Source organism: Tachyglossus aculeatus, chromosome 15 (assembly GCF_015852505.1).
Source record: "Tachyglossus aculeatus isolate mTacAcu1 chromosome 15, mTacAcu1.pri, whole genome shotgun sequence".
NCBI classification, from domain to species: domain Eukaryota; kingdom Metazoa; phylum Chordata; class Mammalia; order Monotremata; family Tachyglossidae; genus Tachyglossus; species Tachyglossus aculeatus.
Window position 1 is genome coordinate 23,713,144 of NC_052080.1, and position 12,936 is coordinate 23,726,079.

The following is a 12,936-nucleotide window of genomic DNA, read 5'->3' on the forward strand; positions in this document are numbered from 1 at the left end:
GGAGAAGACTCATATGGTAAAAATGAGTGGCAACATGGAACAGTATATATTTGAATAGTGAAAGATTTCAGCGTGTGAAAAACAAAAGGAACCAGAAGCTCTATTTCATCAAATAGAGAAGCAGCGTGGCTCAGTGGAAAGAGCACGAGCTATGGAGTCAGAGGTCATGGGTTTGAATCCCGGCTCTGCCACGTCTGCTTTGTAACCTTGGGCAAGTCACTTAACTTCTCTGAGCCTCAGTTACCTCATCTGTAAAATGGGGATTAAGACTGTGAGCCCCATGTGGGACAACCTGATCACTTTGTATCCCCCAAGCGCTTAGAACAGTGCTTTGCACATAGTAAGCACTTAACAAATGCCAACATTATTATTATTATCAAAAGCACCACAAAGCTTTCTGCTGGAAACCAGGATTCAAAGACATGTATGAGAAGCACTGGGGTCCGATAGCAAGAGTAACAACGGCCAGGAGTCTGCACATTCGGGTTCTAACCCCAGCTCTTTATCTGGCCTGCTGCTTGACCTCGGGTGAGTCATTTAACCTTTCTGGGCCTCGCTTTGCTCATTTGGAAAATGGGGATAACAATTCCTGCCTCTCCCTACCTCGCAAGGATGCTGTGAGGATAAAATGACACTCTGATTTGAAACCATAAAAGTGTTATATGGAAAAACAAGGTCTAATCATAATATTTTAATAATAAACTTTTTTTTAAGGAAACAACCTTGACAGAACTGGTCCGAGCCAGCTCACAAATGGCATTCTGGGATGTTCCAGTTTTGCTCCAAGAGGCGAAAGGCTCTCGAGGTAAGTAATGGTCGGCCCTCAGATCAGAGGACACTGTGTTGGTCACAGAGGAACAACTACATGTTTTAGTTAAAAGGCAAGTTTTAGTGAGAACCTGGGAGAGCACAGGCTGTCCCTTACCCTGGGGCCATGACTGGCCCAGCCCAGGGGCTACTTTCCAGGAACTTCCTTCCCAGGGCCCCTCCTCTCCCACTCTAACCCCTCCCTGACCTCCTCTCCCACCCCGCTCTTCTGGCTGCGGCTTCTGATGATAACTATGGTACTTGTTAAACGTTTACTACACGACCAGCACTGTTCTAAGCGCTTGGGTGGACAAAGTTAATCAGCTTGGCCACACATCCCTGTCCCCCAAGGCGGGCAGTCTACATTGGAGGCAGGAGGATTTAATTCCTATTTGACAGCTGAGGGAACTGAGACACGCAGAAGGGAAGTGACTTGCCCAAGATCACACAGCAAGCAAGGGGCAGAGCTGGGACTGGAAGTACTCCGACTCCCAGGATCGTGCTCTTTCCTCTGGTTTAGCAGGGGCTCAGAGTTTATCTAGAGAAGCAGCATGGCTCAGTGGAAAGAGCCCAGGCTTTGGAGTCAGAGGTCATGGGTTCAAATCGCGGCTCTGCCAATTGTTGGCTGTGTGACTTTGGACAAGTCACTTAACTTCTCTGGGCCTCAGTTCCCTCATCTGTAAAATGGGGATGAAGACTGTGAGCCCCCCGTGGGACAACATGATCACCTTGTAACCTGCCCAGTGCTTAGAACAGTGCTTGACACATAGTAAGCGCTTAATAAATGCTATTGTTATTATTATTATTATTTACCTATTGATGAAAGCCTAGGGCTCTCAAAACCCAAACAGAGCCACTGGGGCCAAGTTTTCCAGTGAGACTCCGTGGGTATGCTCTTTCCCTATGAAATGGTCTAACATTTTGCTCGTTGGCTGTTCAACTCTCCAGTACCCCCAGATTCAGGCCTGGCCCCTCCAAACAGATGTTCAACTAGCTGATTCACGCAGAGGCTTAGCGTTTGCATACATAGCTGCACTTCTGACCACTTCCGAAATATCTTTAATTAGAACCACACCAGTGGTGATTTTCCACATGGCATTTTCCCAAATCCCCTTAACCACACACATAAACCACTGAGAATGGAGATATCAGAGCTGAGAATTTCTATTAGGGAAAGTACACTCAAGGAACACTGTTTAAGCAGGAGAGTGTGTGGTAAATGTGGTACAGAGATCTCCCACTGCCTATCTGCCTACATTGCATTAGGCAGTGTGTGATTTCACTACTGTGAGGGAGTTGGATGGGAAAAAAAGCAGCTGATTTGACCCCAGTGTAAAACTGCAGTCCAAGCATCACACCTTGTTCACTGACCTTGTGCACAAATTGTTCTACTCTCGTTTGAAGTCCCCAGACTTCAAATTTCACGGTCACCAGTTTGTAGGAACACATGATGGGCTGATGATTGTCTCTCCAGCCTTCCCTTAACTGTCCTCTCCCCGTCTTCTCAGATTTGAAGTGCTTGGGATCCTGAAAAAAGACATGGAGATTGTAGATTTTAAAATCGGATTCTGGAAATCCCCTGCAATCGAACTGGTTTTTAAATATACATTTGGAGGAAAACGAGAAATGCTGCCATGGAAGCCCTTCTTTCTGGAATGATGTCGAGCGCTTACAGAGTAAACTTGGGAAGCGTGGCCTACTAGAAAGAGCCTGGGGAGTAGGAGTCTGGAAACTTTGAGTTCTAGATCTAGCTTTGCCACTGGCCTGCTCTGTGACCACAGGCAAATTACTTGAACTCTCTGGGCTTCAGTTTCTTCAACTGCAAAATGGGGACAATATCCTGCTCTCCCCACCTCTTAGACTGAGAGTCCTCTGTGTAGGACAGAATCTGCTTCTGATCTGATTATCCTACCTACCTACTCTCACCTACCCGAGAGCTTTGTGCAGAGTCGGTGCTTAATAAGTACTATTAAAAAGCCATTTTTGAGCTGAACCAGGTTACACTAACCTTCGAGACCCCTCTCTAACCTTTGCAAATGACATGGTACTCATGCTGGAAAATGAAAATTATGACCCACTTGGTCAATTCTTGTTCTCCCTCCCTCCTACACTGGGAGCCCTGTGTGGGACAGGGACTGTATCTGACCTGATCATCTTGTATCCATCCCAGCACTTAGGAGAGTACCGAACAAATACCACTTCTGTCATTATTAATGAATATTTAAGAAATGAGCCGCTAAAAAAAATATGGCTAAGCCTCTGCAGTCAAAGGGACTTCAGGGTGACAATGAAAAATGCATTTTTCTATCTTAATATGTCTTGAATATATTAAAATTTCATAATGCTTTCTGTTTCAAAGATCTTTCATATCTCATTTTTTTGGCTAAGCAACATCCCTGTGCGGTAGGAAGAGGCAGGTAACGGGGCTCAGTGGAAAGAGCACAAGCTTGGGAGTCAGAGGTCATGGGTTCAAATTCCAGCTCCGCCAATTGTCAGCTGTATGTCTTTGGGCAAGTCACTTAACTTCTCTATGCCTCAGTTACCTCATCTGTAAAATGGGGATTAAGACTGTGAGCCCCACATGGGACAACCTGATCACCTTGTATCCTCCCCAGCACTTAGAACAGTGCTTTGCACATAGTAAGAGCTTAACAAATACCAAAATTATTATTACTATTATTAGCATCTCCATTTTTCAGATGAGGACACTGAAACTCAAAGAGGTTAAGTGACTTATACAAAGCACAGAGCTGGACAATGGCAGAACCGGGACTAGAACCTAGGACTCCTGATTTCCATTCCCATGCTCTTTCCACTACATCACACTGTCCCTCGGAGGGATAGTGTCTGTCGCAGGTGTTATTACCCCCATTTTGCAGATGAGAAAACAAAGGTCCAGAGGGATTAAGTTACCTACCTATGTCACCCAGCAAATCAGTACTAAACTCATTCTACTAGACCAGGCTTCCTGTTTATGTCTATGTTCTCCTTTCTCTTCCCTCCTTGCGCTCTCTCTCTCTCTCTCTCTCACACACACAGACACATATCATTTATGCTTAGTACAGTGCTTAGTACAGTCCTAAGCGCTTAGTACAGTGCTCTGCACACAGTAAGCACTCAATAAATACGATTGATTGATTGATTGATTGATTTATCCCATGAGGTCACTGTGAGGCTGTTGGGCAGGCTCCTAGACCCCTGCTCTCAGCACCACGCCAAATTGCCTTTATTCATTGTACGCCAAATGAGCAGTCACAAGAACATGAACTCTACAAATCACAGAATGCATTTATTCTATTTAGATGTAGTTGTGGGTATTTTTAGGTCATCCTGTTGTGCCCAGAAAGTAAAACCAGAGGAAATTTCTCTTCTCTAGATATCCTGGCAGCCAGAGAGAATTTGGGGGATATTTGCTCCTTACTGAAAAGCTCAAAATATGGGAAGTTGAAAGTTTTATGTATTTATATTCATTTGTTTGACTATTTACATTCAATTTCATTCATAGATTCAATAGATAGAGAAAATGTCATCATGTGGTTTACAAAATGAAAAACACTCTTCTTGTTGTCTCTGGTTTTTGAAGGTCTCCCCCTCTAGATTGAAAGTTCTCTGAGGGTAGGAGATGTATTTACCAACTATGTAGTACTCTTGCAGGTACTTAGAGCAGTGCTCTCAACAGAGTATGTGCTCAATGACAACTCTTGATTGAAAAGATGGGAGGTTCAAAGGAACGCTCTCTATGCTCCTTTTCGCCTTCTCTGGAATCCTGCACTAGGGCACGTTACTGGAAAGAAGAAAAGAAACAACTTCACAGACAAAATTGCCCAGAATTTGGTAAAAGCACAGCAGGAGGATGGTCTGTTCCTTCAAGAACTTGCCTAGTTCTTCTCTAAAGCGGGGATTATGGGTTTGTGAAACCTCACATTAAGGTAACCCCCGTATGCTGTACGCAGAAGCAGCTTGGCCTCATGAGAGGACCAGGCTTCTAATCCCAGCTCATCCTTCTCTGCTGTGTGACTGTGGGTATGTCATTTGACTTCTCTGTGCCTCAGTTTCCTCATCTATTTCAATACCTGTTCTCCCTCCTACTTCGACTGTGAGCCCCACGTGGCACAGGGACTGGGCTAATCTGATTATCTTGTATCTACCCTAGTGCTCACTATAGAGCTTGGCACAAAGTAAATGTTTAATACCACAGTTATCATTATTCACTTGTTCCCAAGCTGTGTGCATGTGCACAAGTAGCTTCTTTGATAACGCGGCACACCGAGCCCGGACAGACTTGCATTGCTGGATGAAGTTTCCTCAATCCCCTAATCGCATTCCAGCCAAAACATTTATTGAAACCATGCATTAACGTGGAACCGAATGTATACGGACAGGGCATCTCAAATAGAAACGTCTGAAAGTTGTCAAAAAGAAATGCTGCCTTCTGCCTACTGCTCAAATGCTAAGTGGAGAAATTCCTAGGGGATTTAAATTGGACCAAGTGGCAGAAGCTGGTCACTTATTTTTAAAAATGATTTACAATTTTTTAGCTTATGAGTCATGCAAACTGTTAATGTAATGATCGAGTAGATGGTGGACTGTGCTCCCAAACTGTCGGTCAATGCTGTTGCCAATTCTCAGCCAAACTCCCTGTAAAGGTGACAGACTGAGAATGAAATCTGACCAGCACATCCAATGATGACTCTCCTTCTCAAGACCCTCCAACATTTAAACCGTGGCCTGTGCTGCTGGGATTATTAGGGCTGCCGATAGGAAGGTCAGGAGAAAACCGAGATCTGGAAAATCATCTCGCATTTTTAAACCCGAGTGGGTTTGCAAACTTGTGCCGAACTCCCGTCACAAAAACACTAAATGAGATCAGGCGACCATTTCGAAATAGAGATTTGTGGGGAGAGAGGTAAGACTTGCAATATGCTTTCAGGATTTATTTTTAATATCAAAGAGAACTGAAGCCTTTGTTTCAGGCAGATGCCAAAGTGGAAATTGAAATTGGGCTGTGTTTATGGTGACGGTGGGCTGATTTTTCACGGCTGATGTCATAGCTGCAGCTGTTAATTTCAGGTTGTAAATCTTGTCCTGGACCTACAATTAAGGCACTCCTTTCCAGAAGTAGCAGAGAAGTACAGGAAACAAGAATTGACCAAAGAAGTCATTCCTTTAATCTAAATTCAGGACAAGAACAACTCCCATTTATTAATCTCTGAAGACAGGGGTCCGAGAGGAGCCCAGAGGGTAAGGTTTATTTACTATTTCCCGTTGAGCACAGAAAACCTCTCTTTTTTCCCTTTCCCCTATAGCTCTACATTCTCCATCTTTCTCTCTAGCAAGAAGCAGTACTGTGTAGTGGACAGAGCCCAAACCTAGGAGTCAGAAGGTCATGCGTTCTAATTCCGGCTCCACCACTTGTCTGCTGTGTGGCCTTGGGCAAGTCACATCACTTCTCTGGGCCTCAGTTATATCATCTGTAAAATGGGGATGGAGACCGTGAGCTCCACGTGGGACATGGACTGTGTCCAACCCGATTTGCGTGTCTCCATCCCAGCTCTTAGCACAGTGCCTGGCATATAGTAAGCTCTTAACAAATACCGCAATACTTACATCATTATTATTATTTGGACTCACTCTCCGACCCTCCTCCCTACATTGTGGACTCAGGCATCTCCACCTCTTTATTCACAAATTAATTATTCTCTGTGAACTCATTTTCAATCTCTTTCTTCTCTATTGCTGGAGTTTAGGGCAGTGACTCCAATTTAAGTTTCCTTCTGATCCCAAATCTTTGTAATACTTTGAAGGGACCTGCATCGGCTGTTTCATTCTCTAAGTAGTAGTAATAATGGTATTTACTGAGCGCTTATGGTGAGCAGGGCACCGGACTAAGCGCGGGTGGGGAATACACAGGTGGGAATTCATCATGGTCTCTTGTCCCTCCTAAGGCTCTAATATTTACTTCCATTTTCAGATCATAACTGAAACAAACAAAAAGGCCCATCTATAACAATGCGGCAGAGCCCTATCGGCTTCTCAAGTCCAGGTCTATTTGACTGGCCCCTCTTATTATGCCGTAAAGCTTGACCTCAGTCTGACCTGGAGATTTTGCAGCTGAAGACAACAGCTGGAATTCAGCCCAGTACAACTAGCAAACACGTAGAGGCACGTAGCCCGCAAAGATTTAGCACAGCCAGCAGACAGTTCTCTGAATTTAAGCAGAGATTAAGGTGGACCGAGCATGCTCCAATGTCACTCGGTGGAAAGATCACCAAACTGGGAGAAGGGAGACAGAAGCCCTAAATCAGCTCTAGCGATGACTCGGCAGCAAGTCACTGAACTTCTTTACGTTCCAATTTCCCCCCCATCGAAAACTGGGGTGGGGATACCTGTTCCCTCCCTCACTTACGGCGAAAATCACCTCCAGGTGAGATATACCACCTTCGGGAAGACACGCATCGGAGTAGTTTTTTGACTGGGGTGATGGCTTGCACTGAGCTGTCCCCACTCTCCCGCGCCGCCCCCATGGAGCCAACAGGACACCGTGGAAACAGTTGGCTCAGGTTTGGGAACACAATGTGCTCGTGGAAAAGTGCACTGCCGTGAGCCCTTTCAGCGGCAGACCCTGCAGTGCCCTCACCCAATTTGTACTGTCTGGTTGAGGAAGAACATCACATCTCCTGCACCACTTGTTGCAGTCTTCACTGGGCTATGCATAGTATTTCATTACACGTGCACGTACACATACACGCACACAGATAAAAGGCTTCCACTTCTGAGAATGGAGTAGGTGCATTCTAAGTGCCAGTATCCCTCGGTTGGAATTGCCGTCTGTCCAATTTTACACTAAAAAATCCAGTTTTCAGCTAGTCTCTTTCCTGCCCGGTACAGATTTGTCTTGGGCATCTTTATCATCCAGTGATTTTATTTTAAGTTCCCAGTCTCCCTCCTCATTGGCTCCTGCGTCTTAGTTTCTTGGCTCGGAAGGAATGCCCCTGATTTCAGGGACGTGGGAAGGGAACGGACAAGCTGTGAACCTGTCACAACATGTGTAATGCCGTGTGTGTCTGGATGTGCAGTGGTGTCCTCGGTGGTCCCCCATGATGGGTTTGGGGGTTAAACTGTTGTCTTCCAGAAGCCTAGCTAGAGTAAACTTTAGCTACCAAGTTCCCTGGCCTTCAAACAGTTTTCTTACTATTAGTGGAAATAGTGCTTCTGTACAATAGACAATGCTGCCATCCTCACTGTGTGGAAACTAGAATAGGCTCCTAGGAGTTATTAAGCCTGCCCAGCCCTTACCTAATGGTCATTCTTGCTGATGAGTTCTGAATCGAAGTAGGCAACTGGGAAAGGGGGTTCATTCCAGGCTAAAGACTCCCACAGCAGGGACTTGAGGACTCTGGGAAAACACATTCACTTCCACTTTCAAGATCACTTTGTCTGAATTCCCAAAGGAAGTCCTATTTGACCCTCCATAGAAGAACCGAGCGAATTCTAATCTAACTGAAACCAACACAACCCAATCCAACTCAGTTCTTCTCTGTTCGAATGACTGCGCTATCTGTTAAATGCCCAAGATGTGCCAAGTTCGGTACTAAGTGCAGGGGTGGATACAAGATCATCAGGTCAGACACAGTCCTTGTCCTACATGGGGGTTCCAGTCTAATTAGGAGGGCAACCGGTACTGAAACCCCATTTTACAGTGAGGAAACTCTGGGACAGAGAAGTTAAGGCAGTTACCCCAGGTCACCCAGCAGGCAAGTGGTAGAGCCAGGATTAGAACCAAAATAGGTCCTCTGACCGAAGGCCCAAGCTCTTTCCACTAGGCCATGCTGACGTCTTCTCCTTCAAGAGCGGTGCCTGCAATCTTGGATTCCATCTGGCTGCTAACCACAGGTGTGCACGACTGTCTTCTGGGAAGTCAATGTGTTAGCCTGTCCTGGTTAATATTGGCTGTAAAACCTCCCCAGGAGTGACTGAGACCAGAATGAAGACACTGTTACTCCGGTGGAAAGAGGAGGCGGGGAACTGATAAGAGCAACACCTTGAATTCAGTTAGCAGTTTTTCTCCTGTCAAGCTCAAAGCACTTCACACACAGACTGCTTCACTTGTCCTCGCTACAACCCTGGGAGATAAGGCAGGACTGGCATTAGTCTGCTTTTTCAGAGCCGCTCTCAGGATTCTTAAATGTAATTAACTGTAATTTAAAGCGTTCAATCACCTTGCCCCCTCAGACCTTACCACACTGCTTTGCTACTATAACCCAGCCTGCACGCTTTGCTCCTCTAATGCCGCCCTACTCTGAACCTCCATCTCATCTCTCGCCGCAGGCCCCTTGCTCACGAGCTGCCTCTGGCCTGGTACGTCCTCTCTCTTCACATCCGACAGATGATCACTCTCCGCACGTGCGAAGCCTTATTGAAGGCACATCTCCTCCAAGAGGCCTTCCCCGACTAGGCCCTTGTTTCCTCATCTCCCACTCCCTTCTGCGCCCCTCTCGCATGTGGATTTGCACCCTTGATCCGCTCCTCCCTCAGCCCCACAGCCCTTATATACATAGCCATAATTATTTATATTAATGTCTGTCTTCCCCTCTAGACTGTAAACTCGTTGTGGTCGGGGAACATTTCTACCAGCTCTATCGTATTCTCCCAAGGGCTTAGTACAGTTCCCTGCACACAGTAAGCGCTCAATAAATACCACTGATTGACTGATCTACAGGATGAGCCGAGATTCAAGCCCAGGTAATCTGGGTTTGGCACTCTGGACTTTGTCAGGCTCTGCTGCTCGATGACAGAAACACCATGGCACAGTGTTTACGGCACCCTACACCTCCGTGATCGAGCGATGTTTTTTTTCTGAGAGCTTCTTGCATGACTGCACTGTACTAAGCTCTTTGGAGGGTACGATACAACAGCGTTAGTAGGCACATTCCCTGATCACAGTGGTGGAATCTCCCATCAGGAACAAAGCATGAACCTCAGTGAATCTGTGCAGAGGAAGTGATGATGGTGAGAGCAGTCTGAGTAGTGCCACTCACACTCTCTCATCACTGCCCGGCAGGTTCCCTTTAAAACTGCTCTGGTAATCAGGAGAGCTGGGTGCTGGTCCTGTTTATACCTGCCGGGACTTTACCCCTGATGGTGAAGGTTTCTGACTGAAGCACGGTGGATAGACCCTGCAGGGAGCAGGTAAAAGTCACTGGGTAAAACGAGTGGCCAGGACTGCAGTGGCTAACAAGACAATACTCACCAGTTGACTCAAATGGACGCCCCAGCAGGGCAAGAACTGTGTTACTGACAGAGCACTGGGGGTGTCTTCCCTCCAGATGAATACTGAAATTACACCCACAAATAAACAGCTAGAGGCTCAGAATCACCAGGCCTTACAGGGAGGCCTCTAAATCACTTGAGAACCCAATGCAAGCACCATGTATGCTTCCAGTGCTTAGAACAGTGCTTTGCACACAGTAAGCGCTTAATAAATGCTGTCATTATTATTACTATTATTCCCGATAATCAAACCCTGTACTAGGTGCTTGGAGAGGCTGTTTGGGATTGTCTGTCATCATCGATGGTATTTATTGAGTGCTCGCTATGGGCACAGCACTATTCTAAGCACTTGGGAGAGCAGAATGCAACAGAGTTGTCAGACATGTTCCCTGCCCACGAGTCAGGGGATTAGTGGCTGGCAGCCCTTCCGATCACAGGTCTAAATTTTCATCCACTGCCAAGTTTCTGGCTCAGCTCTTGCTCGCAGAGCCCAGGTTTGCAGATGGCATCTTGGGAGCCTGTCATGATGTCCAACTGTCTGATGGCACTCTGCTTGTGGGTTGGCTAGGTTGTTTCTCTGTGGCACAGATGGGCTTGAATGGGCATCATTTCTCCATCCAGAAGATCTTTCCCAGGAGGTTGCCATCCGGCTACATCGCTCCCCAACCTCCACCTCGGCATCAAACAGACCACCGCTCTCCCCACCTTCAAAGCCTTATTAAAATCACATTTCTTTCAAGAGGCCTTCCCTGACTGTCTGCTCTCATTTCCCATACTCCCTCTCCCTTCTAAACTGTCCTTGCACTTGACTTAGTATGCTTTATTCACCCCACTCTCATCCCCAAAGCACTTAGGTACGCATCCATAATTTATTTCAAAGTCTGTCTCCCCCTCTAAACTGTAAACCTGTTATGGACGGCCTTCCCAGACTGAGCCCCCCCCATTCCTCTCCCCCTCCCCATCCCCCCCCACCCTACCTCCTTCCCCTCTCTACAGCACCTGTATATATGTTTGTACAGATTTATTACTCTATTTTACTTGTACATATTTACTATTCTATTTATTTTATTTTGTTAATATGTTTTGTTTTGTTGTCTGTCTCTCCCTTCTAGACTGTGAGTCCGCTGTTGGGTAGGGATCGTCTCAATATGTTGCCAACTTGTACTTCCCAAGCGCTTAGTACAGTGCTCTGCACACAGTAAGCACTCAATAAATACAATTGAATGGATGAATGAACATGTCTACTGACTCTAATGTACTGTACTCTCCCAAACACTCAGTACAGTGCTCTGCACACAAAAGCCTCTCAATAAATACTACTGACTAAATGACTGACTGATGAATGAGGCACGAGTGAGCACTACGGTGAGGTTTGGTCAAATGATTCCTTCAATCAGCTTGTGGATGCACCCGAGGGGTGGCTTATGCCCGTCTTCCAGCTTGGGGTGTGGGGTGAACCACAGAGGATAGTACTCTAGGAGACCCTTTGAGGAAAGCAGGCAAAAGCTCTATGTAAAAGAGACTGCTTTTTTGGCAAACTTCAGCAGAATTTATATCTCCCTAAAGTGAATTCCACTTGGTTAATTGTTCTCTCAATTTAGGGCGCAAAGGATAGCCACCAAGGGTGACTTCTCCTGCTAAGTGAAATTAGAAGGTTTGTGTCATTAGTATAAGAAACATAAGCAACAATATAAGAAAATAGTGTAAGCTACTAGGCCACTGCTTACTCTTGAGATGAAGTCAATGAACAACAAAAGGCTTTCCTAGATTACACAGGCTTTCTGCATTTGGGAAAAGGCATTTCTATAAAGAATTTGAAGCAGCCAGGTTTTTGCTCCATTTCCCCAAATCATCATTTCAAACCCCGAGAGCCCCTCCAGAATTAGGATCACTATATTCATTGAAATATACCCGATCGGGAGCACATGCATGGGAGAGGAGCTCTCTCGGTTTCAACTGGAGAAGTGACCTAAACCAACGAGAAAGGACACTCTCCCCATCCTCAGCTCTTTTTATTTTTTTTAAACAAAGAGCAAATCTACCACAAAGGTAGCAGTAGATACCTAATGTGCTATTTTTAAAGAACTCTGCACTTGGCAGCACAAGGTACTGCGAACACAGAGCAATTTGTGTTATTCCCCAGCAAAATGATTTTGTCAAATCAGCTTGCCTCATAAATTATATCTGACACGTTGCAAGGGCAGAAGAATGGAAGGTGTGGGGGGGGGGGAGGTTTGTTGAGCGTGCAAAAGCAGGCAAAAGCTCTATTTAAAAGAGACTACTTTACTGGCAAACTTCAGCAGAATTTCTATCTCCCTAACGTGAATTCCACTTGGTTAATTGTTCTCTCAATTTAGGGCACAAAGGATAGCCATCAAGGGTGACTTCTCCAGCTAAGTGAAATCAGAAAGTTTGTGTCATTAGTATAAGAAACATAAGCAACAATATAAGAAAATAGTGTAAGCTACTAGGCCACTGCTTACTCTTGAGATGAAGTCAATGAACAAGAAAAGACTTTCCTAGATTACACAGGCTTTCTGCATTTGGGAAAAGGCAGAAGACACACACACTGTGTGTGTGTGTGTGAGAGAGAGAGAGACAGAGTGTGTGTGTGACTTCATGCTTTTGCTGCAGAGATAGGGGATAGTTCTAAACTAAGCATGGGTTAGGTTTGTAGCCATCAATGTTCCCTAGTCAGTCAGAGGATGGAGAGACTTTTCTCACTGCCAGAGCAAGAGGAGGTAAGAGACTGCAGAGCCCGAGGAGAAAAGCGACTGCACCTTGGAGTGGAGATGGCAGGGCTTCCCAACAAGGGTTGTTTCTGGGAAAGCATCCCCAGGGGTGCCCACTGCTGAATGC

General features: G+C 45.8%; 1 protein-coding gene across 3 annotated transcripts in view; it reads right to left on the minus strand.

Annotated features, from left to right (window-relative positions):
- PITPNC1 (phosphatidylinositol transfer protein cytoplasmic 1) overlaps window positions 1–12,936 on the minus strand; it is a 175,277-nt gene that overhangs the window by 16,332 nt on the left and 146,009 nt on the right. For all 3 annotated transcript variants that reach the window (XM_038757509.1, XM_038757508.1, XM_038757510.1), the window contains exon 7: window positions 2,179–2,334. In XM_038757509.1, the coding sequence (XP_038613437.1) occupies window positions 2,179–2,334 (156 nt within the window). The remainder of the gene's footprint in view (window positions 1–2,178; window positions 2,335–12,936) is intronic.